A 27,635-nucleotide genomic window follows, 5' to 3' on the forward strand; every position below is an offset into this window, starting at 1 on the left:
CTCCCTGCTTTCAGGTCTGTTGCCTCTGCAGACAAGCCTCAGCCCTCCCTAGAGGCTTAATTTGATGATGATAGGATGGATGGCAGGACTGAGGTGCTCCTGACCAGCGCCAGCCCTCAGGCGGGGATGATCCTCTCCCCATTGAATGACCACGGTGGCTCCCTTTTCACCCTGGGAGGCATGTATTTGCCTTCTACTTACAGCTGCAACTGTACAGCCTTCGATTGCAGTATGCAGCTGACGCTCCCAATTCATAAAATATTGGCAAGTTTGGGTGTGAGGAGTTTGAGAGTGACTGAGCTACTCACAGAGGCTTTCCTGGCTTCCCCAGAGGATAACAAACATCTGCGTTTGGCTGTCGTGCAAATTAAAGGACAGTCTTGTTTTGAATTTCTAGATTTTTTTTTAAGATTATCCTCACATTTGTGTTTATGCTGTTTTAATGAGTTTTTCAGTGATGGTTCAGTGATGTTCAACAAAAGCTTTCTAATATGGTTGCACATGTTGTGTGCTCATTTAAAGATTTGTGGTATTAAATACTCATGAATGCAGTGTGTTTGGATATTTTTGTGTTTGCTGCAAAGCACAAGCTTTAGATTTGACCAGTAAGTCGACATTTTCCAAAATCATTACCATCAACATCTTTTCAGAGCAGCAAATTATTGCCTCTGGTAAAAAATTACCTGATGTCTGTGCTACTATTCGCCATGTGCTTCCACAGTTTTAAAGACTGTGTGAAAATGATTAAAGCCTCCAAAGCTGAGCCATCACATATCCATCGTGTAGTGTAGGATCTGAGAGAGAACAAAGCCTGTTATTCCAGTTTTAAGAAGTTTGTCTGTCTGAGTACAGAGCCAGCGGGAGGCTCAGGTGCAGCAGAGAGAGACAATCCCTTCACGTTTAGAGGGGAATAGATCTGTCAGTCCTAAACCCTTGAAGAACCAACCAGTGGAACCACATGCAGCTCTCTCGGCATACGCCACCATTATCTCGTGTGAACCAGGGTGGAAAGATACTAACGCGGGGCGTCATCATGCAAGATGCAGACATTCTCAATGGGTGATGTTTGTTTGTGTTTTTGGTGGGTTTGCTGTTTTGGATGCATCACACTGAACATTGATCACATTTCAGTGACTCATACAGCTGATTCTGAACAAAAAATGAGGGTGTGTGCTGCTTTGTTTCAGGTTTGAATATACAAATGAGTGTGTTTCCCATAACCCTCTCTGTGGGCTTGCTCATTATCAGGAACAGGGTTTTTTTTTGTCATGTGCAAAGTCAGATTTCTCCTGCAATCTGTTGTCAGTTTTTATGTTTTTTATGTCTCCCATCAGTTCTTGGCCTTCATGAGATTCCAGGAAAAAACGTCTTTACATGGGAAACATGTTAATATTTGATGAAGCTGCTTTAATAAGTGAGTGAGGTGTGAAGAGTGTGAAGTTACTTTGCTTTGAGTTGTCTCTTGTGCAGTCACCTTTTTATATTGTAAATAAGCTGAAGTCATTTTGAGTCATTCTTCTAAATGCCAACTCAGTGTTTTAAAGAAACACTTCAACATTTTGGGAAATCAACTTTAGATTCAGATGAGAAGACAGATACAACTCTCACGTCTGTACGTTAAGTTTGAGTTAAGTATGAAGCTACAGCCAGCAGCTGGTTAGCTTATCTTAGCATAAAGACTGGAAACAGGGGGAAGAAACTAGCCTGGTTCCATCAAAAAGGAATAAAATCTGCCCACCAGCAGCACTAAAGACAACTACTTAACATGTTATATCTTGTTTATTTAATGAGGGTTACATGCTGGACTATTTCTTTCCTGGGAGCAGTGACTTACTGGAGTCTTGACGTTACCTTGAGATCAGGGTCGGTGTCTCAAAAAGGTTGTGTCCAGGGTGGGAGGGGTCGGCCACAGTCTTTCCTGCTCACCTCAGGGTATGAAAGGCAGATTGCAGCCAATCACCTCCTCGGCGGAGCGAATGATTCGCTGCAGTCTGCCCTTGTCCTTGGCAGTGGCAGCAGCGTACCAGATGGTGATGGAGCAAATGAGGATGGACTCAATTGATGGTGGTGTGGAAATACACCATTATTGATTTTGGCAGGTTGAACTTCTTCAGATGCCACAGAAAATACATCCTCAGCTGGGCTTCCATGATGAGGGAGCTGATGGTCCACCTGTGGGCGGGCTCATCCCCACCACAGATGAGTCCACTGTGGGTGGTGTCATTCAGGAACTTCAGGAGTTTGAAGGATTGATGACCGGAGGTGCAACTGTGGGTGTACAGGGAGAAGCACAGAGCAGACAGGGGGGATCCAGTGCTGATGGTCCGGGAGTCAGAGACATGTCTCCCCAGCTTCACGTGATGCCTCTTGTCAGACAGGAAGTCAGTAAGGCTGAAAGATCCTGGTGTAAGTTCCTGAGGAGTCCAGGTGCTCGAGGATGGAGTAGAGAGCTATTCTGACCTCATCATCTACAGACCTGTTGGATGATGGGACGGCACAAGGTGTTCGATTCTCTCCATGAGAAATTAGTGAATATTAGAGGTGCTGGAAGGCATGTTTTATTAACTATGGGCATGCCAGGCTAGCTGTTTCCACCCGCTTTCACCCTGTTCTAAGCTAAGCTAAGCTATGCTTCCATTGTAGCTTCACATTTACTGTACAGACATGAGAGTGGTAACAATCTCCTCGTGTAACACTTGACAAGAAAACAAATAAGTATATTTCCCAAAATGTTGAACTATTCTTTTAATGAATTTGGTTCCAGTTGGCCTTGTCTTTGATGGTGGTTCCCTTTGAAAAATAAGCCTCTCCAAACCACAGCTCAAATGTTAGATTTTACATTTCACTGAATTCATCTTTGGTTATGAACTGTTTATTTAATGCCTGAAATGTGCTTGGCACCAAGTAGCCTGAGGCTTAATTGAATTTTTTCAGGTTGCAGCTGCAATTTCCATTTAGCCCCCTGCTATAACAAATTTCTGACCCGAACACGAGGCGAGCTTGGATCTAAAACGTAAAAGAAATAAGTAGCAGGGCTCAAGAGCCTCACTTGTTGCTGGACTCTTTTTGATTGATTAAGCATGCAAACCTTTCTATTCACCCAAATGTATTTTGACTTGTGTTAACATTTAACACACAGACTGGTACAGAAAATGAAGATAATCACATTACAGGCAGACAGTTTGGGAACGGTCAACAGACTCTGCTGTAACAGGAGCAGCAGGATGGTGGAGGCTTATGTGCGTGCGTGTGTGTGTGTGTGTGTGTGTGTGTGTGTGTGTGTGTGTGTGTGTGTGTGTGTGTGCTGGTTTGTGAGAGTCCAAATGAGGCTGGAGCAGACAGCTGGAGAGAGAGGATCGCTGCCTCATACAGCGTGTCTGTATCAGATGAGAAGGGGGGTCACCCAGGATTCCCTTGAAGCTGCTCTCCAGGAAAAAGAAATGTCCCAAGATTTTGTTCGTACCTGCTGCACCGGATAGGATCAGCTCGTCACTGCTGCAGTTTCTTTTTTCTCGTGTCATCGATTCGTGTGTTTTTCTTTTTTGAGAAGATGCCGAAACGGGGAAGAAAAGTGAGGCAGACTATGTCGGGAACAGACAGTTTGAAAGAACAAGACGCGGTGTAGGAGTCAGTCAGATCAATAGCGGAAGGGTCGATTTAGATTGAATATTTTTCAATTAGTTTATCTCTTTTTTAATCATTTTTAATTGCTGGAATGCAGGAGCTCCGCGTGGAGAGAAGAAGAACAAACTAGCATGTTAATATTTGCATTGCAAGATTTTGATATGAGCTAATTAATACCTGGATGCTCATTTAAGGCTTCATCCAGCGAATGCCTGAAACAGTCCAGACAGGCTGCATCACCGCTCATCGGGCGATGAAGTAAAAGTTTTATATGTCATTTCTATGAAAAGGCATTGGCTGTTTGCTTCACATCTTGCTTACAGTAGGCTGCCACAGGCTATGCACTGAAACCAAAGGCGATTTCCAAGCTGCATTGTTGCTTAAACGCGCAGCCCAGTGGAAGGTGATTCTACTCATAATTCAGCGTTATCAAAAATATATTTTAAAAAAAAAAAAAAAAAAAAACGACGAGGGTTGAAGTTTGCGGAGGGGTTTCCCCTGTTTCATTGGCTTGAGGTTTTTGTTATAAGATATCAAGCAAAGGGTCTGTATCAAGAAAAAAAAAAAAAAAAAAAAACAACTCCGGAGAGCTTGGCTATATGAAGATCGCGACACAGTTGTTGGTTTTCCCTCGCAGAAATGCCAGTGCGTGCTGTGACCACCAGGTTCATGTACAAGGGACTTTGCACTATTCCAGATGTCCTCTCCTACCGGACCCCCGTTATCCTGCCCGAGGATGAGGTGGAAGGTGAGTCTCCGGATGTTATTGTGATGTTAAGAGTTGTGGTTGAGGTGCAGCGTCCACCTGGCAAACTAGTTCAGGACCCCGGAGAGCTCCAGTCGTGGTGCGCTTCTTTCCCTGATCCGCAAACCAGACTGCGCACTAAAACTGTAGGTTTGCTTGTAAAAAGGTTCAGTAGTGTCCATATTCTCCTTTAGGCTTTAAATGTGTCAGAGGTGCATTTTTATCTTGCTTTTTTGCATAATTTTGCTTCTGATTTTTGGAAAAAGACATAAAAATAACTGTCAAACTATCAAATTTCCACACCATCCTCTAGTTACTGCAGTAAGTTGCTAATACCCCCCACGCTCTCCCACCACACACAGCCCACAACACAAGTTCTGCATGTATAGCACATTGTGACAAACTTGTAAGTAAGCAACATCTGTATGCATAATGCCGTATCTCCTGGTTATATCTGCAGCACCTGTGAGACTAATTTCACTTGCTGCGAGTCATTTGTGCTTGAGAGAAAAGAAAAAGGGGCCCGAAATAGAGAAGAGTGATGATGAATGTGATGAATGGCAGATTTCAAACCATAAATATGTAGATTACAACACCATTTCTAGAAAATCTATGCCAGATAAAGTCCATTAATGGGATGGCAGATTGATTCATTTCAAGTCTTAAATTATGTCCTCTCATCTCTTTTGGGTTTGTTTGAGTGATTGCATTTAGTCTTTAATTAATAAAAATGACCATCAATAGCTCTGTGTTGTACTTGGGCCATCCAAAAGATTCATTGGAGTATTATTATGGTTCCTGCTGTAGTAAACGTAGAGCATAGCTGTTAAGAATGGAGGTTTTGTTTTGGCAAATGGTCCTCACAATGAGAAAGCACAGCTGGCAGTGATTTGGAGCCAAGCCAGGCAGACTACAATAAAGAGATAACTCAGATCAGATTTGATATCAGGAAGTCTTTTATGCGAAGGGAATTCCATTTCCCCTTCTTCTGTCTGTAGGTTGCCTATGCCCCACAAGTGGCTGCCTGCCCTTGCTTTGAGCCACTCGTTTGACATTGAAAATCCACTATCTGCAATGACAACATAAATTTAATTAAAAGGTTGGCTGTGGAAAAGCAAGAATCGGAACAACAGTAAAATGACGAGAGTGTTGTGTGTCACAAAGAGGCCGTGCGGACGATGGTGATACGGCTTTTAAGGTAATGGAGGGGTCTTTTCAAACTGTAGTTTACTAATTGAGAGCCATTAAATATTCAGAACGTCGTGATGCAGATCATTCAGCCGTGAATGTATTTACCCAGGGAAGATTCACCGAGCGCATAACGCACTGCTACGTCTACATGGCCTCACACCTCGGCAGTGCCTGGGGTAAACAGTGCTCTACCTTTTTGTCTCTGAAGCAGCTCCACCAGCAGATGAACTGTTATTGAAGGAGGTCACAGAGTTTCAGATTAACCTCAGGTGGACTAAGGGTTTGAATCAGCCACCTCCCACTCCCACCAGCTAGCCTTTACACAGCTGCTCCACCTTAACTCACAGTGTGGGAGCTGCTGTCGTTGGTGTGTGAACAGTGCTGCAGTACAGTGGTTCTGAATGAAAATTGCTCCTTTTTTCACAGAGGTCTGATATTCAGCCTATAAATATTGTTTCATCCACAAGATGTTTAATTACGGTGGGGCAGGAGTTCTCCGAATGCTCAACTCATGTAATTACTCTGCCTAATCATATTTATGATAATAGCTTCCTCCTAGCTAGGTGTGTATATATACACACCCAATGTAATTTGACATGTTTGGGATCATCTGAGAATTACAAACACGTCACTGAACTGCAATATATTAAGCTTCGGGAGATTAATTTACAATTGAAGCTAGAAATGAGCACAGTGATGCTGCTTCTTCATTTTGACTTTATGAAATGTCTAAAAATATGCTATGATGACACAAACCAAGTGCAGAGTACCTTCATTAACATGTTATTCAGCCTGTCCCTCTTGCTATGTGTTTAAATCATAGCTAACAAAAGTTAAAACCCAGATAAATTCGCAGACATTAGACCCAGATGACAATGTCAGATCATATATGGATCTATCATTATCGGGTCACTTTATATTTACTTTAACGTAAATCCTTCTGTATCATCTGCACAATGTCTTCCAGAAACCAATATGACAGCTCTACTATAACACCTGTACAAGTTCTAAACATGTTCACTTTAAAAAGTGACACCAACAAAGACATGTTTTCATTTTTGCAAGCACAGACCACAAAACAATGACTAAAAATGAGCATGGACCTCAGCGTGTTATCTGACTAAATCAATGGAGATTTCTCTTGCTGACAGTGTTGCAGAGACGTGCTGACTGACATTTTCAAGCACCCACTGACAAACACAACACACAAGGACACAAGGACCTCGCATCCTGTGCAAAGAGACAGCGCATGTCACGCCGTGGACAGTGCGTGACACCCACCGTCCTTTTTGAACAGATTAAAGAGTTCAGGTCAGTTACAGCTTCAGGTGAAACTGGGAGAAAGTTACACAGAACAAAATCTGATGCACAGAATAAGTTTTTAGTGCTGAAGGATTTGAAGTAAAGGGTATAAGTGGATATAAAACAGGTGAAAGTTTCTCAAATGGCCACAAGATGCTGAGTCAACACCTAGTTTAGACACGAGAGGCAAAACATGGCTTTTTCATGCTGTGCTCCATTTACACATTTTCAGGCTATTTTACTTTCATAACATGTCTTCTTTTAGACTTTAGGAGTTTACTTTAGTTCAGATTTCTGTTCGGGAAATGTATGCAAATTTAAGCACATTTGATTAGATAATGACTAATTTGCATATTTAAACAGAAAGCTCAAAGAAACTTGTCATACAAGAAATAATTGTCTCAATATAAGTACGCGACTGAGGTGTTCTTCACGTGTTGTCCTCTGCCTTAATTCAAAAATAAAGCTGAAAATTTGTACCTCATTAGCGCCTCAATGGATGACTTAATTTCCTTGGATGTGTCTCTTGGTAGCATTTTTAAAAATGCTCACATCATTTAAAAGTTGAGGAAGACAAATGAATTGTGGGATGGAAAATAATAGGAAGACGCTGTTCATCATTTAGAAATAGATTAATGAAGCAGAATTATGTATTCTCACATTTAATGAGGATTTTCTTACTTCACAACAAATACTTTTGTGAGTAGTTTCATTTGAATTTAATTGGAACAAATAACAAGATTTCATTTTAAATGCATCGACTAATATAATGATTCTGATTAACCAATAAAACGTGGATAATTACTCCGGTGGCACACTCAAGACTCCATGGAGATTATCTGTAAATCTGCCATCTCATAACCTTTGAGTTCTTTAATCTGACACTTCATTTGGATCATAATCATATCTGCAATATTTACTGCATGGGCCGTAACCAAAATAGACGGTGGCCACAGTAAAACTCTAGAAATTCTGGCATTAGCAGCAATACATTAGTAATAACAGTAGTGGGGATGACAGACATTCGCCCTGAATGGACAGATGATTGTTTATAGTGGGTGAGCTTCAGGGAGGCTGATTAAGCACTCACAGCTCTTAATGGATCTGCGGGTTCCTGGGAATGTTTTTCGAGCAGATGGTCGCCTGGGTGGGCAGGGTCAGTGGCAAGGCTTCCTGCCCTTTTCTTCGCCCTTGTGTCATGCACTTGTCACAAAGCCTGATATGTATTCAAACCATTACTACTGTGCCAGCAATTATACCACTGTCTCCTCTAAAACGGTGCATATGCTCAGGTTTATGTTTGAGCTTTTTAAACTCTCATCCAAAACCAGATTAGTTTGAGGTGTGACTGTGGGCATTGGGTTGTTCAGTCATCTACAACTATGCTGTTTAAGCTATTCAGACAAGTGGTATTACAGCAGTCACTATACTATTCATGAGCACATCCATTTAACATTTCTGTTTGTGTTTACCCTGTGTGACAGAGTTACACTCACTGAGCCCTTTTCTGTAAATGTCTGTGTGGACAAACTGTGCTGTGCCAAATGTCTCCCAATTTAATGAGCATTAAGTATTAAAACCAAGGTCCAGAGCCAAGGTCAGGCCATTATGCATGAACGACTGGGACACCTGAATGCATCTATGATACTTTGGCTAACATACATTAAAATGTCTCCGTTACATCCGTTACCGACAACAGTTTCACAAAGTGTTCCTGAGCCCATGCAGTAATATCCTTCATATAATCATGTGTTCACAAAGTGCTGAACCTCGCTCCATCCTTACTTGTGAACGACTAAGTTTTTCCAGGATGCCCCTTTCACTCCCAATCATGATACTATCACCTGTTACCAATGAACCTGTTTACCTGTGGAATGTTCCAAACAGGTGTTTTTAGAGCATTCCACAACTTTCCCAGTCTTCAGCTGCTCCTGTCCCAACTCCATTGAATTTGATGCCAGCAGCACGTTTCAGAGTAAGCATATGTTTATAAAAATTCATGAAGCTGTTGAGGTAAAACACTGAATATATATTTTTTGTAGTGTTTTCAAGTGAGTATATGTCAGAGAGGATTAACAAGTAATCTTAGTCTGTTTTATTTTTCGTCAGGTTCAGGGTCAAAGTATTCTCTAATCTTGTGATTATGTGTGTTGAACAATGTTTTGGCACATATCAAACAGAAATATTGTGTTATATTTGAGCGAGTAGGCTCAGAGTCGTAAATGAATATGATCAGACCTTTAAGACGGCGTACATAAACCTATTCTAATTACACTAAAACACACACCATAACTTAGCGTGAACTGGCAGACACTTTAACTGCACATGCACTGAGCCTGATAAGACTCTCGTTTTATGGCTGAACAGTCATGACTTCCCCAGCAGTTACACTCTTGGAGGTCTCTTCGAGCTTGTATCACTCCTCGGTGCATCACTGACAGAGGATGTGAACAGTATTTATAGATCACAGCCAGCAGGAGAATCCCCCAGACATCATGCATTGTAGTGGAGTGGAGACCGTCTTCCACTTTGTATGCAAAGCCGTCTTCTTTTGTGCTTACAAATGGAGTGTTTTCTGCACCAACAATGTAAACAAGTATAAGTGTGTGTGTTATTGTATCAGAGCTGTCAGGAATCTATAATGGCTATGTATACTGGGCACATACAGAGTAATATTTGCCAAACCAGTTTTACAGTGGTTGGACATTCTGCTCCTCCTCTGTTTGCTATTGAGAAACGATGAATATAAAGCATAAATGTTTGTGTTTCTGCACAACAACATGGTTAAAAAACACCTGACAGGCCACTTAATGCGCCATCATCCTCCCTGTTATTCTAAAAGTGGCTTCTTCCGCACTCAAAGACAAATGTCTGGTCATTACTGCTGTAGCTGTCCAGAAGGATTCACAGTTTCAAACAATATCGTTTAACGATATTACAGGATGTTAATCATGAGACTGTGTCCTTACACTCCCCTTGTCCCATTGTCAACAACAGCCATATTTCATTTACAGCATCACGCTGAATTGGGACACTTAACATGCAAAGCAGCTGTTAAATGATGAAACCTTTATTAAGATATGCAAAACTTAAAGCTACAGCGAATGTAGTAAATGGAAGGGTTAACATACCAAAAGTCTTACAGGTCTGTCTCTAATCTCACACAGCCACGCCTCTGTCTCATTGTAGGAGATCTGGGAAATATTCTCAACAGAAAACATCCATTAACAAGACCTTGTGCTGCCAAAAACAGTATATTAATCACTCTGTTTCTTTGTTTTTAACCCTTACTATGTCAAGAAAACCTTGAGAGATCTGACCATGAAAAGCATTTTTAGAAAGGCCTGACAAAACATCAAATTCATAACAAGTAATATCACTTTAAGTCAATTCTGGAGTGTCTATATTAGCAATAAGTCGCTGGACTCGGTCATGAAAAACAGCAGCACCTGCTTGTGAAGCCAAGCTCTTATTCTTAATAATTCGTCTTTTCCTTCAGGTCACGTAATTTCGACTCAGCCTGCCAAGAGCTGCAGGTAGTGGGAGTATTTCAAGTACTTTTTGACAGCGGGAGTTGTTTCAGCTGCAGGGCTCGTGCAGCACGTCTTCGCCGTCTCTTGTGACTGAGTGTGTTGTGTTTGTTTATGTAAATGTAATAACGTGAAGACGCTTTAAATCTGTAGCAGCAAATAAAGGGGAAGTGTAAATGTGCGGGACCTGCAAGGATGGAGTGATTTATGTTTTTCACAACGTGCATGTGATGCTGTTAGCCTCTCCTCAGCAGCGACAGTATAATGAATCACGTCTTGTCGCATCATGGTTTATCATGTTGTCCAGATTCAATCAAGGTGTTTGTGAATGAGGTATTCAGCACTTTAGTGGTGTGTAGGACAGTGGATCAACTTGTAGAGCAGCCGAGCAAGGTAAGCCACAGGCCTGAGGCTACTGCAATTAGTTAATAAATCACAAATCTAGCATGACACAAATTTAGAAATCACCTCTTAGACTATTATAGATTATAAATTTTTGCTTATCTATTTTGGGGGTTGTAGTCAGGCCGAAATATTAGATGTACTTAGCATCAAGATAATAATGCTCTAAGGCAGAGCTGCACAATTTAGTGACATCTTCACAGCTCTTTGTGTTATTATGTATTTGTAAACTTGCATCATTTTGACAGTATTTTCATGTGTGTGCAGGTCTATTTTTGTTTTGCTGGGAGGGCCTTCCTGGAGCTCTCTTGACTGTACAGCATTTTTTTTTTTTTTTTTACTTTTGTATCCTCTGGTTAATATGAATCACGTTTTCCCCCTTTCATTATCAGAAAAAAGATGCCCTGGGTGTCATCATACCGTTATTGGTGCAACCACCTGGGAGGTGGTTATTTAATGAAAAGGGTCTGATTCATCTCCCAGGGAATATTTTTATCCTCCAACCAATTTTCTGTAACTACCTCAATAAGCAGCCATTTGATAAGAAAACTACGTTCTTGATTTAAGGAACACACAAAGCTGCACAATTAAGTAGAGCATGTCAATTAGGCGACTCTTGATAATATTTTGTTACCTTTGGACGTGAAATCTGAAGTCGCTGTTGAAATCTACCTAATTTTACGGAGTCTCTGATCTGTCAAATGATGGACTCAAGGAAACGTAACAACTGACCTGGATTACAAACAGCTGGAGTAACTGAATCGAGTAACTTTGCAGACTGAAGACTGTCTGGTGTTATTCTCTTCAGTTCCTGTGGTGTGAGAGAGCTCTTCATCTACCTCCTGCTGTATTAACTCTATTACCATTTCCTGTGCAATGTCACGATCATTCACCAAAGGTTAAGAGGGATTTTTGCGGTGGACTGGACAGTCACTGTAGGGTTCTCCCAGCGGTGGTACAAGGTGGATGCTTTTCCTCAATCATTCCCTGTTTAAAAGGCAATATCTGAACACCTAATGGCTGTAGGGATGGTGGGTTCTCTCAATAGAGCCATGAACCAGTGATACTGAATAGAAAAGGAAAACCGATTTGGCTGTAAAGACTATCACTTGCAAAACCTTCAAAACAGCTGGTCAGCTTGCTGTGGTATCAGCAACAAAGATGGATGGCTAATATTAGCTGCATTGTTCTTTACATGTTATTTTCTCATGTTTTCTTCACACAGTACTCTAACACACACCATTTCTGTCACATTTCAGTTCATTCACGGTTAAAGATTTCACAGCTAATTCAAAGTAAGCATTTTTGATTTGCATCGATCACCCCGTTGTGGTATCTTTTAATTACAACTTGGCCACTTGAATCAAACATAAAGTAGAATAAAATCTTTTAAAAGTTTTTTTTTTTTTAATGGATATTACTTGTGTCATGAATGTCTGGTTAGCTTAAATACCACTGGCATGTTTAGGATATCCAGATGATGCACAACAGCATCGTCTTTCTCCAAATGCCATGTTGGTCTCCCACGCTCTTCTTCTTCTGGCCCAAAGCCATTATTTGGGATTTCCCCAATTATTTAGGTGAAAGAGCTTCAATGGCCTTTCTGCCTCTGCCAGTGGCACTGACACTCTGCCAACATGCAGCAGTGGGCTTCTTGGCATCAGCCTTCATCATGGACCATTTTCATGGGTGTTTTTTTTTTAGCTGCACAAACAAACAGCATGAATCACTCTGCTGTTTGGTCAGAAAGGTCAGTAGGATCTGTAGGTCCTCATGTTCTGTTTTAGCTCACTTGGAAGGTCAGCAGACTTTTAAGTCCTCGGTTTAGATCTCAGGGTTGGCAAAAGTGGTGGTCTTTGATGTTTGGGACAAATTGTTTCTTTATACAGGCTCCTAAAAGTACATCTTGAAAGCTTCCAAGGGCAGGTCATTTCTTGGGATCGGGCCAAGAAGTAAACTGTGAGCTGAGAAGGATGAGAAGCACCTCTTTCACTCAGACGATGATTGAGAGATGGAGGTGATGATCTAACAGCAGGTCAAATAACCTTAAACAAATAAGTTGAATAGATAAATATCAACAAGCCTGTTTGCGCACCAGGAAACAATCAACATCATGATTCTGTCTGCAGCTGTTGGACTAACCTGCCATGAAATTGTCGGTCAATATTTCATTTTGTTCTTGCATGGCAAAATGTAATGAATAAGCCATATCATTTCTGTTTCAGTTAACTAAAAGGCGACTTAAAGTAAAATAATTCTGTTCCCCTTCTTACCTCAAGTGGCCCAACCCTCCGACATTTGTAAAATAGGATGCACTGGAGGGAATCAAAGATTTTCAAAGATATTCAGCAAAGTAAAAAGCAGCAAAAACAAATATTTCTTCTGCAGTCCCCAGATCCATTTTCAAGATAAGGCAGCAGCTGTGGCCACGATGTAACGAATGCACATTATCAGAAATAAGAAGAGATTATTCAAGGATTTAGAAAAAAGGTAGCTACACTCACCACACCTGCACAAGTGTTTGGACCATCCATAAACCAGCGTTCAACAGACAACGCGGCCTTCAGATCTGTATCTGACAGGACACTGTAGCTGCACCCAGATTAACTTTGCCGCGGGAATTGTTTGTGTTAATAAATGCAAACTGATCACTTGGTTGATGACGGTTACATCATGTGGCTAACGTTGAATAGGCGTGTCGTGTATGCCAGCTAAAGGGATTTTGCACATTTGTTCGTAGTTGGGACTTCAATCCATTAATGGCCAGTTCTTTTTAATTGTTAACAGTTGCACAATATGATCGTTCTTGTTTGTCATTTTGAGTTTGTTTCCAATTAGCTCACCCTGGCATGCTGTATTTGTCATTGCAGACACGCCCGTGACCACGTTCTTACCCTTGACTTGACTCTGAGCGCTGATGACGTGTTGTGTTTGACTCAGTGTTACCGTCAATGCCATTAACTCAAAGACTACAGACACCCTCATATCTTTTCAATGACTCAGCACAAAAAATATATTGTGACACATTGGTCATATGTCAGAATATTATAGTCATCTTCATATTTTACAGCATCTTTACAGTCATTGACTTGAGCAATAACTTAGCTCACACCACTTTTAAAGATTGGATTAATGGTGTTAAAGTGAGTTGGGATTTCAGTACATGCTCTGAGATCGTCATCCTGTCGGCAGAGTGAACACAAAAAGACCTTGCTTTCTTGTTGTTGCAGGGGTAATATGCTGATATTTTTTTTGCTGTAATTACCTACAGTACAGGGACTTTTATGGCCTGACCCTGACTTTGGATAGCCGAGCTTTTGCACCCTGAGAGCTGTGCAAGGTTACTTCGATTCTCTGATCAAGCACCCGCTGTAGAGCAAAAGCTGAATGCTGTCCAAAAGATCACTTTTACCACTTCACTTTTTAATGATGGTGGCAGTTTGGTACTGTTATGTGTTCACTCTGCCCTGTGTGTGCCCTGCATCGATGTGAAAATGCATTTGCCTCATACTGTTTGCAGGCATGTGCAATATGCATTGTCATTGTCCTCAAAACAATTTATAGTGATGTGTTTAAAATGGTTTACTCATACTCACTGCGTCACACACAAGCTGATCGGATTCTACTGAGACTGTATCAGAGATGTATTTCCAAGGCTGTACTTGTACTGTATTGCACCATATGGAGTTCAGATTGTCTGACTACTTTCTACATCCTGATATAAATTAATTCAAATTAGGGCACATTCATCATGAAAATGTCTATGTTGCTTCTCTAAAATCTCAGAAAATTAATATTCAATCTCAGCTTTTAGAATCGTGTCCTATATCACAATTAAATCTCATTTTTCATTTATGTAAATAAGATAAACCAAATGGAAAACTGTGATGGAGAAAAGTGGAAAATAGGGCCATGTTTTTGTGTGTGGTGTGTCAAAACAGTGTCTTGAAACAAAAAAGGCATTTAACACATCATCTATGTGTTTTTCAAAAGCAGGCGACAGATTAAATGTGAGATTGTAAAGAATTCTGCCTCCTCAGAGAAGTCAACACAGAGCTGTGTCTCTTGTGTTTACATCTTTACATTTTTTAAATATTCACTCCTCATGGTGTGAAACAATCAGTAGTCCAGCCACTGCTCAGCTGGCTCAGTGAATTCATTATTTGTCACTGGCACCAGGGGTCGTGACATTGAATCTAGGGTGGCGCTGAAGGAAGATAACAAAACTCAAGCAGCACTGCTGGCTGTAATTTAGACAAATATGTTGTGTCTGATATGTCAAGGTTTTGTACAGACAGTGTCACTTGTTCAGAAGGACCTCATTGAATGTGCCAAAGACCCGTCTGTTGCAGCAGTTTCTTCTGTTTTCCCACAAGGCTGTAGAGTGCCACTGTGGGCTATATGACTTGTAAACTGCAGTCTCTCAGTCATTCATGTACACAAGATGGATGGTTAGTGCTTGTCCTCTCATGGGTTTGCATGCAAATTACAGATGGTGCTAACCCAATCATATACTTGCATGCAAATGAGTTTTCTCTGAGGTAGAAGCACTGAGTATAATTGCATGATTTCAGTCCAAATGAAGTTAAGATAAAGTTCTATGGCTGAGCCTAAAGAGGATCAAGTGCAGGTGGAACTGGGCAGTTTTGTAACTGTCAGTTATATTAATGTTCACTTGCAGCACTTGCAGCCAGGCTATCATCGCTCATGTATATGCTCATATCCTACAGGTTAAATTTTTTTTGATTGCATTTCTTGTTTTATCAAATGGCACGTGAGTACTGGCAAGCACTGAGGAGTCTTGTATATTTGAGGATCTACATCAAAAAGAGCCGCAGAGGTTCTGTGCCTTTGATGTGCAACTGCTCTTTTTACCACTTCAAACAGAATAGTGTGATGCAGGGTGAGGACAGGAGCCAAATGGCAATGTTTATGGATTATTTACCAAAAGTTGTAGTTAATTATAAACATATGAACCAGCTCACTGCCTTCTGTCACAGCCAATTGTGCTTTGGCCATAGTAACAGGTGTCGGCCCTGAAGGTGTCTGTTAGTATGCATGTATAGCAAACAAGGAATTTGTGCAATATAGTCTCAGTGGAAACAAACAAAACAAAAAACATTTCAGAAAAGACCATGTAACATGAGACCAGAGCAATACTATTTGATTATTTATGAACTCGCCTACCTTTGCGTTGAATAAAAACCTGAAACAGAATAGAATAAATCCTAATTCAAATCTATCTATTCATTCCATTTATCCATTTTAATGCGCCTCAGGAAAATACTACTTCACCGGCACTGAGCTGCACTGTGCATGTACATATATATACATTATAAATATTCAACTACAGTCTCTATGACACTATTTACACCTCGTATTAAGATGCAGTCTGTATGTGGACAGATACGGAAAAACACATGTCGATACATTGGGGGTTACATCAGAATGTAATCAGATCTGCCTGACCACATCTGGATGTAGTCTGGCATGCATTGTGTTTGGATCTTAGATAGGTGTAAATACAATCCATCCAATGTGCTGTCATCTGTAGACTACACAGCATACAGATATTTCTTTTTAGTTAGTTACTTTAGCTAAAAACAAAATGCCAGTTTAATGTGAGGCAGAAAGAGACAGGCCTCTAATTACTGATTATACGTTTATTCTGTGCCATGAACGATGCATTATTCAACAGAACTGCATGAAAAATGAAAGCAATATGGGAGGGAAACGAATTACATACATTAATGTAATGCATTTGCCAAATTTACATGAGGGGACAAATAATGAAGAATTTGCCATGGATAGTGTTTCACAAAGTTTATGAAGTTTTTCCTTGACTCAGCAACTCAACAACAGAACAGCATGATTTTTTTAAGGCAGTCTGGGGCTGATTTGCCGCCACCTCACATTACTCAGGCGCAGGTTTTGTTCTGGAGGGCGGTGATCAGATCTCAGTGAGGATAACAAGACCGCATTAGATATACCAGTTGTAAACACAAAGGCAAAATCAGATTGTGTACCATCCAGATAACATGTCTGGATACAGATCACATTTTCATACCAGGTGGAAATGGGGTGAATGTCTCTCTCTGTGGTGATGGGAACACTCGACTGCAGCCTCTTTGTCTCTCTCCGTGGTGCTGAAACATTCAACAACAGCCTTTCCACCTCTGGCAATGCTTAGGAAGATTCGCCTCCAGTCTGTCTATCTCTATCCACGGCACTGAAGTGGTTTCTGTCAGTCTGCATGGTGCTGAAACATTCGACTACAGCCTCTTTATCTCTGTCTATGGTGCTGAAGAATTCAACTACAGCCTCTCTGCTTCTATCTACAATTTGGGGGCATTCAATTACCATCTCTACAGTTCTATGCATGCAACTGAAATGGTTTCTGTCACTCTCCATGGTGCTGAAATATTCAATTACGCCCTCCCTGCCTCTGTCCATGGTGCTGAAGCATTCAACTGCAGTGTCTCTGTCTGTGTCTCCATCCATGATTTGGAAGCATTTAACTACTGTCTCTCTATTTCTAGCCATGGTGCTGAAATGGTCTCTGTCACTGTCCATGGCTGAAGCATTGAAATGCAGTGTCTCTCTGTGTCCGTCCATTGTGCTGAAGTGATCAAACCCTGTCCTGGCTCTTGATGATGATTGGTGCTCGCAGCCCCAGGCCCAGTTGTTCCTACAAAAGACCTAAATCTCTAAAAATCCAACTCAAACAGGAGTAAACTGTGCATTTGTTTGGGACTGTTTTCAGCAAAAAGCACAGAGTATGTGGGATTTACTCACAATAATCCACCATTTTCATTATAATAAAGGAACACGGCTAATTGATTTGTTTTTCATAGTTTCTGGACAACAATGGAGCTCTATGGTACAGGGAAATAAGCTACAATATATCAGGATTTGGCTACACAGATAACACTTGTTGGTAGGATCATTGTTGGTTTGGGTCTTTTCATGGGAATAATTGTCAGTAAGAAAATATCACCAGACTTACACTTGAGTGCAGTATTTGTCTGCAGTATTTGTAACAAGAAAAAAGTTTCAAACTGCTCCCACTTCTGCAGTTTTCACTCTTCAGACTCTAAACATTCAGGTATGCCTCTCTTTTCTCCAAACATAAATGACCAAGAAAGGAGGATTATACTTTTTAAGCTACAACCATGGTATTCTCTCACACATATACACCATTTCAAATGGCTTTAAACTGCACGCACTTTTTTCATATCAGCATTCAGCTGAGCGAGTCTGCTGTTGCTCGTCATGTAAGATAAATCTATATGACCATGCCTCTTGTGCTAAGCCTCCTTCCTCTCCACTCTTTTCCAACAGAGATTCGTGAGGCGTTCAAAGTGTTTGACCGAGATGGGAATGGCTTCATCTCAAAGCAGGAGTTGGGGATGGCCATGCGCTCACTGGGCTACATGCCCAATGAGGTGGAGCTGGAGGTTATCATCCAAAGACTTGATATAGATGGTACGTTTCTCTCTCTCTCTCTCTCTCTCTCTCTCTCTCTCTCTCTCTCTCTCTCTCTGGGTTATCAAGTTCAAAAGGGCAGGAGCTCTGCTGCATTAATCTAACTCCTGAGTGATGCAGTGACATGTTTGTATTTCTGTCCATTTCGTCAGGTGATGGTCAAGTCGGCTTTGAGGAATTTGTCACATTGCTTGGTCCTAAACTCTCTTCTGCTGGAATGCCTGATAAGTTCCACGGAGCAGACTTTGATTCGGTGTTTTGGAAGGTACGTGTTGTCATCAGTATCATCAATCAAGTCTATACCTTTTCTTTTACCAGTATTCATTAATCCATTCTCCTTCTTCATTTGAGTAAGTTTTCCCTCCGGCTATTCTGATGTTATATGATAAAGAGCCATCTGTTTCAATTAAAATTACAATGCAAAACTTACTGATGTATAATCAAGCCATTTAAACTGCTAATTCTCAATCGGGTGTCCTTTCTAGACTGCTGTGCTCCAAGTCGGGTACCACTTATTCCTAACATTACAGTATCTTACAGTGTCTTACATTCCTGCATTTATATGTCTTACACACAACACAGCAGAGTGACATCATACAATTATTACATAAAGCTTCCACACTTTTTCTTCCTCAAAATAGAATAAGCCTCAAAAATTACGCTACATACATATGAAAACAATGCACATTCAAAAATACTCATCAAACACGCACTTTGAAATACGGTCCAGCCCTCACTGGGCAGATAGCCAATCATAATTTAGAATAATTCAGGGATAGCCAGTGACACCACAGGCCACCCCCTGGACACACCCTGCTAATTCTAGCATTATTATGATATTATATATCATATTCACATGTGCCTCTCTGACTTTTGCCTGAAGTTTTTTCAAATGACCCTCACATACGACACCACTACAGTGCATCACATGCAGTGTCTTCATTCCTTGCCTTTACTGTAGTTGCATAGCCCAGTGAATATTCTCATAGCTGCTAGCGATCACAGGCAGGGGCTTCCCTGCACTACCAATGTTTATTGCTGGCCTGCAGGTCATTGAGACAGAAGTTCTTCCTCTTCTAATTAGACCTTTCTTGCTGTTTCCTGTCTTCCCAGTGTGACATGCAGAAACTGACTGTGGATGAGCTGAAGAGACTGCTTTACGATACTTTCCGTGACCACCTCACCATGAAAGACATTGAGAACATCATCATGACTGAGGAGAGCCACCTGAACAGTCCAGAGTCCCACGTGGACATTGACAGTATGTCTATTACAGATGCTATTTTACGCATAGGCATTTTTAAAGCTCTGTTAAGACACTCATGTGTGCTAATAGTTTTTCTTCTCTCAATCTTTCCACAGCAAGCCCAACACAACAGGAAAAACACACATGTGTGCGTAAAAGCCTGATTTGTGCCTTCGCCATTGCATTTATCATCAGCGTTATGCTCATTGCAGCAAATCAAATGCTCCGCAGGGGAATGAAATAAATGCTTGTTTCCAGCTGGTCACAAAGAGAAGGATGGACAATGAAAAGGCAAGCATTAACCAAAACACTTGACTGTTTTTGGTTTTGTTCAGTGTTTTCAATACCCACGATGATGCTATCACAGCTTCTCTCTATAAAAGATGAAATGATGTCATGCAATGGTTTTGTGTGGCCACCAATCACAGCATACCATGGTAAAAAAAAGACAGGATGGAAGAAAGACATTTCAAGGGCTGATTAGAATCCTAAAAACAGTAGTACCACATTGTTTCCAATTTCTGATGTTTTCTAAGAAATTAGGTAAGAAAGATGTCAGTAGAAGACTTCAGTTTTTCAGTGTACAGGATGTGCTGTAGTAATAGCGACTGTGCTGTGTCCACTATATTAAAACAATTGATATTGTTGAGGAGAACTCTGCCATTTGGAATAATGATCGTACTGATGATGATAATTAAGCAATACAAAAGTGCTGATGGGCTACATATTAACAAGTTTTACTCACTAAAGCATACGGATACATGACTGGATACTGCATACTGTGTCTCCTTTAAGTCTCTGTTTATGTTAGTGACAAGATTTCCAGTCCAGAAGTCCGGCTCACATCCAGTTTAACATACTTTGCTAAACTGGCATCATGTGTGATCTAAGTCTTAACAAGCTACAAGCTGTGCAAATCTTTTCAACTGAATATTTGAAGTATTTTGGCAACTTTACAGCCATGCTAGCGTGGCTCTGGGGATGGTAATGACGGTCTGTTGGTCCAGTAGGATTCCCTGACTTTTCCTGTAATGCCCCCAGCAGATCACATGTTTAATTTATCCTGTGACATATCTCAACATCTACTCAATGGATTGGCCCAAAATTTGGTTACACACATTTGTGGTTCCCAAAGGATGAAGATGGCCGTTCACCCAGAGCCTGGTTCTGCCTGAGGTTTCCGCCTGTTAGAAGGAAGTTTTTCCTCGCCACCGTCGCCAAGTGCTTGCTCATGAGGGAATTGTTGTGTCTCTGTAGATAAAAAGTTTGGTACCAGCTCTATGTGGAAAGTGTCTGGAGACAACTTCTTAATTGTGAATTGAGTGAGAATTGAGTGAAATGGGCAGACTGTTGGCAGATGAAATTTGGTACATACATTCATGTTACCCTCAGAAATTTTCTAATAACTTTGGTGATCTCTTAAATTTTCATCTAATGCCGTGAGGTCAACTTTTTATTATAACACTTTGGCTTATAACCAAATTCCTGTAAAACGAATGACGTTCAAATCAACCTCAGCTGCACTTTGTGTTTAGTGCTACTTTGCAAATGTTAGCATGCTCATACAACATCAGCATGTTGGTATTTTCACTGTGAGCAAGCTGCCATGCTAGCGTTAGCCTTTAGCTCAAAGCACTGTTTTGTCAAAGTGCAGCCGCACAGAGCCACTAGCATGGCTGTAGACTCTTGGTCTTGTTAAAATGTTGTGAAGCTGCACACAGCTTTACAACTGCATGCAGTTGGTGTCATGAAATCAAGTCTGTCAGGGGCTTTGTTACCTTCATTAAATGCTACAAACATCAACCATTTCATAGTTTGTAAAGCGTTGTTTCCAACAAGACCCAGCTCATCTTAAAACTGAAGTAAAGGCACATGATATTTAAAAAAAAAAAGAGAAAAGACAATTTCCCAATTTTTTCCACCGTAACAGTGAGAAGTACAAAGAACCCAAAAAATTGGAATAAACTGAATAAGCACAGGAACACACTGGATAGCACTGCCAAAAAGGAAGGATGGAACTGAGAGGGATTAAAATAACATGTGGACACAGGCTGTGACCCTCAGCCACATACGGCGGACTGTCAGCTGATCCGCAGAGAAATCCCACAGTCCATTTCTAAAGATGTCACGGTTTTCTAAAAATTAATGGGTTTGTTTTAAAGCTCAGAGTGAGCCTTCTTGGCTGAGCAGCTTGGGATTGATTTGTAAATCAAACAGCTGTTTTCCCAGCTGAAAGCGTGAATTAAGCTGGAGTGAACAGTAAAGTCCAAATAAAAGGCAGGACACAGAAGGAAATCACAAAATCCCTCCAAGAAATACCAGAGTGGATGCATGGGTGTTTATACAAAAAGCCCAAACTTTAGGACAAATACTGATCTCCTGCCCACCACACAACTGGTTAACTACGTGTTTCATTCTCTCGGCGTGATAAATACACGACGTTGCTGCATATTTCAAATCTGTTTATCTCCAACCGGCACCAAAATGAGTCATAATGAGTCACGGTGAAAGACGACTGAGTCGCTGTGTGACCTGAGCAAGCAGCTGCGAACGAACTCAACCACGACAAGTTTAAGTTTCGACAAAACTAGGTGTTAACTATTCACACGACACACTTGCATGTACATTCAACTAGAAATAAATGTGTGTTCTATGTGTGTGAGATCCAATTTTGAATTCTGATGTATGTATTCAAATAATTATGCAATTTGTAAAGTGATCATTGCAAAAAAAAAAAAAATCTCAGTATTTGACATTTTCCTGTAAATGTCGAATTTTTGTGGATGTGCACACAGTATCAAAACACTAAATACTTTGCAGTATGCTGTGAACAATAATTTAACATATCATGAAAAATGTTGTTTTCTGGCTTTTACATGGACCACCAAAACAACATATTGTTTAAAGTATAACATGGTTATATTTTCTTACTTGAAAGTGATACATTAAATCTATGTGATTTTATTATGAATGTAAGCATAATGTTTTGTATAAAAGAAACAATCCAAAAAATATACCAAAAAAAAATCAGGTTTCTGATGTATAATTTCCAGGCTGCCTGGACATATTCAGATACAAGTTCTTGTGTGTATTAAGGCCATGCACTTACATTAACTTTTCTGATTTGTTAAGATTCATTTTTCAGAATGTTTTCTTTAACAGATATTTGTCAAATTTGACAAGTTTTACAAAATGCTATATATTTTTTCTTGCTCTTTTTATCTTAGAGTTTATCAAAGCTATATCACAAGAGGGAAAGTGTGAACCAGTGAGAATCATTCTGGCAATAAAACTGATATTTTATCTCATATATAGTAGCCGTTTATGTATGAACTACTTATATGACATCGCATTACCTCTCCATGTGAACATATCATGTAAGGTTTGGGTTTTGTGTGAATGTAAAGTATAGTTATTGTGTCGAATCTTGTCTTAAGACATATAAGCAAATATTGTGTCCTATTCTGTATGTTACAGTGTTTTAATGAGCAGATTTATGTACACTTTGTCTTAATCGTTGTTCTACATTTGATTTGGACTGTAGATGTCTTTCTTCTGTTCTGTGCCTTTGTCATTTGGAGTAAGAACTGCACTCTCATGCCTTGACTTAAAGTAGCTTTAGACGGACGTTTTAGAGAGATGGGAAATCCATTTCACAAAATCATCACCTCTGACAGAAATCAATCTGATGCTAAATGTATTTTTGAATTGAAATGACTCCTCAGTAATCCGAGTACCAATAAGTATTCATGTACTATCTTTCTGTCTCCTCTGTTCTTGATAAAAGTTTCTCTAACTTTCCAGTTAATATTTGTAGAACCATCCTACTGTGTGACATTACTAGTAATTTTAATGTCTAGATTGAGAATATCCAGCGCTGTTTTATTTCTGTAACCGTTACCGCACATGTAGAGGTTACTGCATCAGTTATACACTAATGTTAGTGGTGTCTAGATGCATGTAGGCCAATAAAAGCAAAGGCATTAAAGATGAACCTGTTGTTTATCATTTTCTGTTTACACTGCTTACATTTACTGTGTACATTCACACCAAAAAATGTTGCTGAAGAGCAGATCTGAATGGGGATGCTTTTCAGGGAAATGGAGTGAAATCCTGAATGCATCCCTCGTTCAGCTATTTGAGATCAGAAGGGGAGAACAGTCAGGATCCGTTGGTGTGATGGCCCTGACGGTGCAGCATCCGGCATGTATTAGTAACAGAGCAGAGCACACAGCCTGCCAAGAAGGAAAGACCTTTTCCTCATAGTTATATAATGGTGGTAGTTGTGGCATGCACACAAGCAGCAGCTCAGTCGGTACAGAGCACAGCAGCAGTGGACATGAAGTGGTTAAGATGTAAGAGGATTATTTCTGTTATGAGGAGGTTTAGTGTCATTTTCTTTAATGTTTAAATGAATGATGAGAGAAGACAATATGATAATAGTACATGTATTGAAAAATAATCAATAGGTAATAATCAGGGAAGAAAGAAAATAACTAAGAATGGAGATTTTGAAATGTCAGTTCTTGCCATTCTGGGATCCTGGTTTGGCTTCAGAGCTTTCCATTCCACAGTTCAACCATGGGGACGTGGCTTCCCCGTTGTCACTGAGATTTAATAGATATAAATTACTGCTACTGAGGGGGGGTGGGTACGAAGGGGGATGACAGAGTGATTGCATTTGCGAAGCTGATTTTAGTTTCTTGTTTAATCACTCTTTCTCCTCACTGTCTTTGTTGGCCAGCGCTGGGAAGGCAGGACGTGCACGTGTCCCCATGAGCGATGCAAACAAAACTGCCTGATATCAGACAGAGCTGTCAACTCGTCACACTCCGCTGCCATCTCCACTCTGACATTGTCCACGATGGGGGAGGGGGTTTCATTTTTTTCTATCCAATCACAAGGTATCTGCCTTGCCTGGGTCCAGACCTTTGAATCTGCCAACTTCACCAAGTTGACAATTCTATAGCGACAGCAGCATCTATGTTGTCTATAGCGGTCATCACTGTCATGACTCCTCCTTTCTGTGGAGTGGGCTGATTCAAAGGTTTGGAACCAGAAAAACCAAGACTCATTAACGCTCATAAAAAACATTTCCATTGCACCACAAGTGGACAGCAGAATAAGAGACAAAATGATACGAAACAGAAAAAAATTTAATGAGGATTCTGCTGTACACACTGCATTAGGTACACAACAGATGTAGAAACAGTTCAAAGTACACACATCTCAGTATAACCCCAGTTGAGAGGGATAATTTAATTGAGGATTATAAAAGGCAAAGACAATTATGAACACATTAGTCACAAATCCAGGGGATGTGCATGAGGCTCGTTGATACAAATGCATTAAACTTTCCAACTATGAAACTTTAATTATGAATTTTATTCAGATCATTAGTTTGCCATCTTTGCCATTTAGGAAGTAAAATGGTGTTTTCTAGCAGCTGGGTTAGAAATAAAATAAAGTCCGATCAGTGTTTCTCTTAGTGGCGCATCACAGGATTAAACTAAAACAAAAAATCATTTCCATCTGCTCATTTTTATAGCCATTTTAAAATGACAAATGGCAACAAACAGATTTTTAGTATTAACTGAAAACCTCATTTCAAACTGACAAACTGAAGGCGACACCATCTCTTAATAACACAGGTATTCTGTATCATCCCTCCTATCAGTGTCACATATCCTCTTAACGGTGACTTGAAGCACAAAGTGAATTTCTTTCAACCCCATTCTGTGTTCACTTTGACTTTCCATCCACCTGGGGGTGGCGGTAATAGAGAGGGTGGAAGGTCGGGAATGGAGAGGAGCTGTTCAGGCACGTCACTTTCTGCTCGGCCCTCTTCGCCGTCTTCCTCAGTTTTTAGATCTCTGCAGAGATAAATAATTGAGCAGTTGAACTTCAAATCAACCGGAATAACCATTAGCCATGCAAACCATGTATGACTAAGTGTCATACACAAAAATGAACGTGCATACTCTTTGGTGCTGAGGGCAGTCTTCTTCATTTCCCTTCTAGAGAGCCAGTCTTCTACACTTCGCTCAGGCATGAGTCTGTCTACAGAGTCCTCTCTGAGCTGCCTTTCATCTGAAAGAAAGGAAATCTCACTCCTATCAACATACAGCAACTCAGCACTCATCTCATTACATATATTGTACAGTTTACTTGTATGCTATTCCATGACAATCCAGTTTTTGAACGTTTACCTTACCTTCCACCTGTCTTTTTAAACGAAACAGGTCCTCTTCTGACATGTGAGAAAACCTGCAGTTAGGGCCAAAATCACAAATTCCTAAAAAACAACAACAACAACAAAAAGCAGAAAAAAGACGATTATAAAAAGGCATTTAATATGAAATCCTGGTTACTGTTATTGGATAAATGTAGGGTTGAACAGTTTCGTTACCTTTTTGGAGAAACTTCCTGCAGGGTTTTTTTGTTTGCTCGTCACACAGAATCGCTGAAGAGTCTGTAAAAAGGGATTAGAGAGTGCGTCCATGGTTGTTTATATAATCTTCCATCGTAAAGTGAACAGGTGGGCAGCCAAGATGGAATAAAGAACTGTAGGCATGCGTAACTGTCCAATCAGAATCTCATAAATCTACTGTATGACTTGTAAACTGTAATGCAGTCATCATAAACACCTTATGTCATAAAATATAGCACATAGTTTGATTTTTACTCCGAAAACATCTCAGAGGTCTAAGGACCAGCTGCAAATCTCACCTCTAAAATGGTCGAACCAGGCCTTTTTAGCTCTGTGATGCTGAACACCATTCAGATGCTTCTTCCTGTTGTGCATGTTGTCCTGAAAGGACCGATCACAGTAGTCACAGTAGTACCGCTTTCCCATGGTGCAGGTTATGTGCTCAAACCAGCAAGATGTCACCTCTGAAATCTCTGAAACAGCAGAAAATGAATACATTTAATGTAACTGCTCTGTCAACACATGGTGAGTGAATAGCTGTGCTAATTGAAATGGTTTCTGTATGATGCAACATCAACTGAGTGAGTGTCACCATGTCATGCATCATTACGCACAAGCAGATTCATTAACAAACCAAGACAAAGTCTATGCTATTAAGAAGACAGGAGTGTAGCCAAAGCAGACTTTATATGTACAATCATCAATAAATTTGCAGATTATTTCTGTCTTACCAGCAGTCAAAAATCCAAATCCATTTAATTGACTATGATTTAAAAACACAGAATGTCAGAGTAAGCTCATATGTTAAAAAAAAAAAAAAAAAAGCTGCACCCAAACTGTTTTTTTTCTAAATTGTTTGTGATTTCTGTCGTTTCACAAATTCATTATTCAAATAACTTTTTAGCACCAGCAAACAAACAAACAGTACACACAGTATAAAGTACATAACAGACCTGATGTATGCCTAGTCGTGGTGCTAGTGTTGATCTGTTTTGACATTTGAGACTTAGGCATCAACAAAAGTTTGTCTACATTTACATTAAGTAATCATGGTTTCATTTGCTTGTTTACTTATGCATTCATGTATAAGTCACACGCGTAAATACAAATTTGGACTTAGACTAAAAATGACTTGCATGAGAAACAAACTGGAACCAGCCTATATCAACAATATATCAGCAATATCATGAGGAAGGGCGACCGGTATTAGTAGCGTTCTTTTACTGCCATCTACTGGTGGACTAATGGAGGTGCCAAATTTAACAAAAATATATATATATATATTTTGAATATGCCTTGCTAAGACTTCCTGGAGGTACAGCGCTGTTGAGAAATGTACAGAGCATGTAAACCAGTAGTTTTATGCTAGCAGCAAACATTAACATCTCTAGCTAAATATATTGTCCATGGCAAATTTAGATAGTTAACCTAACGTTAGCTAGCTAGCTGACTAGCTCACGTTTGTTGTCACACCGTTTGCGTTTACCCTGTGTACAAAAAAAGCTCATACCATTGGCGAAAAAGTGCTGTCCTCCACCGTGATGTGTGCTTTGAAAAAACACGGACAGTTTGAAGTTAACCGGTTTGAAAAAGGCGACACAAAACAATAATATACTGCAAACACTGCTTCCTGTGGTACAAGTACGGTGTCTGTGCAGGGTCTTTAAGCTTTCGACCCGT

The 27,635-nt window shown here is 40.3% G+C and overlaps 2 protein-coding genes across 3 annotated transcripts; one reads left to right on the plus strand and one right to left on the minus strand.

Moving 5' to 3' along the window:
• Positions 1 to 3,336: 3,336 nt before the first annotated feature.
• Positions 3,337 to 22,251, plus strand: cabp7b (calcium binding protein 7b). Of its 2 annotated transcripts, XM_076757298.1 has the most exons (6): positions 3,521 to 3,571; positions 4,262 to 4,372; positions 18,136 to 18,279; positions 18,432 to 18,544; positions 19,393 to 19,540; positions 19,642 to 22,251. In XM_076757298.1, exons 2-6 carry the CDS (start codon positions 4,264 to 4,266, stop codon positions 19,767 to 19,769), a joined length of 642 nt encoding a protein of 213 aa, XP_076613413.1. In that variant the 5' UTR covers positions 3,521 to 3,571; positions 4,262 to 4,263; the 3' UTR covers positions 19,770 to 22,251. The 2 variants fall into 2 exon arrangements, with proteins under 2 accessions (XP_076613412.1, XP_076613413.1); XM_076757297.1 differs by having other exon boundaries at positions 3,337 to 4,372.
• Positions 22,252 to 24,754: 2,503 nt separating this feature from the next.
• Positions 24,755 to 27,629, minus strand: zmat5 (zinc finger, matrin-type 5). Its single transcript, XM_076759002.1, has 6 exons — positions 27,466 to 27,629; positions 26,255 to 26,428; positions 25,935 to 25,997; positions 25,740 to 25,820; positions 25,507 to 25,615; positions 24,755 to 25,398 (listed from the first exon to the last, which is right to left on the minus strand). The coding sequence occupies exons 2-6, from the start codon at positions 26,379 to 26,381 to the stop codon at positions 25,251 to 25,253; spliced, it is 528 nt and encodes a 175-aa protein (XP_076615117.1). The 5' UTR covers positions 26,382 to 26,428; positions 27,466 to 27,629; the 3' UTR covers positions 24,755 to 25,250.
• Between the last annotated feature and the right edge of the window lie 6 nt (positions 27,630 to 27,635).

This window comes from Chaetodon auriga, chromosome 19 (genome assembly GCF_051107435.1).
Source record: "Chaetodon auriga isolate fChaAug3 chromosome 19, fChaAug3.hap1, whole genome shotgun sequence".
Classification (NCBI taxonomy): Eukaryota; Metazoa; Chordata; class Actinopteri; order Chaetodontiformes; family Chaetodontidae; genus Chaetodon; species Chaetodon auriga.

Bases quoted from the DNA above. Each gene is read 5' to 3' on its own strand.
- zmat5 (XM_076759002.1), bottom strand. From the start codon at position 26,381: ATGGGAAAGCGGTACTACTGTGACTACTGTGATCGGTCCTTTCAGGAC. The intron at 25,998-26,254 runs GTGAGATTTGCA...CCCTTTTTACAG, and splicing joins CTGGTTCGACCATTTTAGAG to ACTCTTCAGCGATTCTGTGT. The intron at 25,616-25,739 runs GTAAGGTAAACG...CCTTTCTTTCAG, and splicing joins TTTAAAAAGACAGGTGGAAG to ATGAAAGGCAGCTCAGAGAG.
- cabp7b (XM_076757297.1), top strand. From the start codon at position 4,264: ATGCCAGTGCGTGCTGTGACCACCAGGTTCATGTACAAGGGACTTTGC. The intron at 4,373-18,135 runs GTGAGTCTCCGG...CTTTTCCAACAG, and splicing joins GCCCGAGGATGAGGTGGAAG to AGATTCGTGAGGCGTTCAAA. The intron at 18,280-18,431 runs GTACGTTTCTCT...CCATTTCGTCAG, and splicing joins CCAAAGACTTGATATAGATG to GTGATGGTCAAGTCGGCTTT.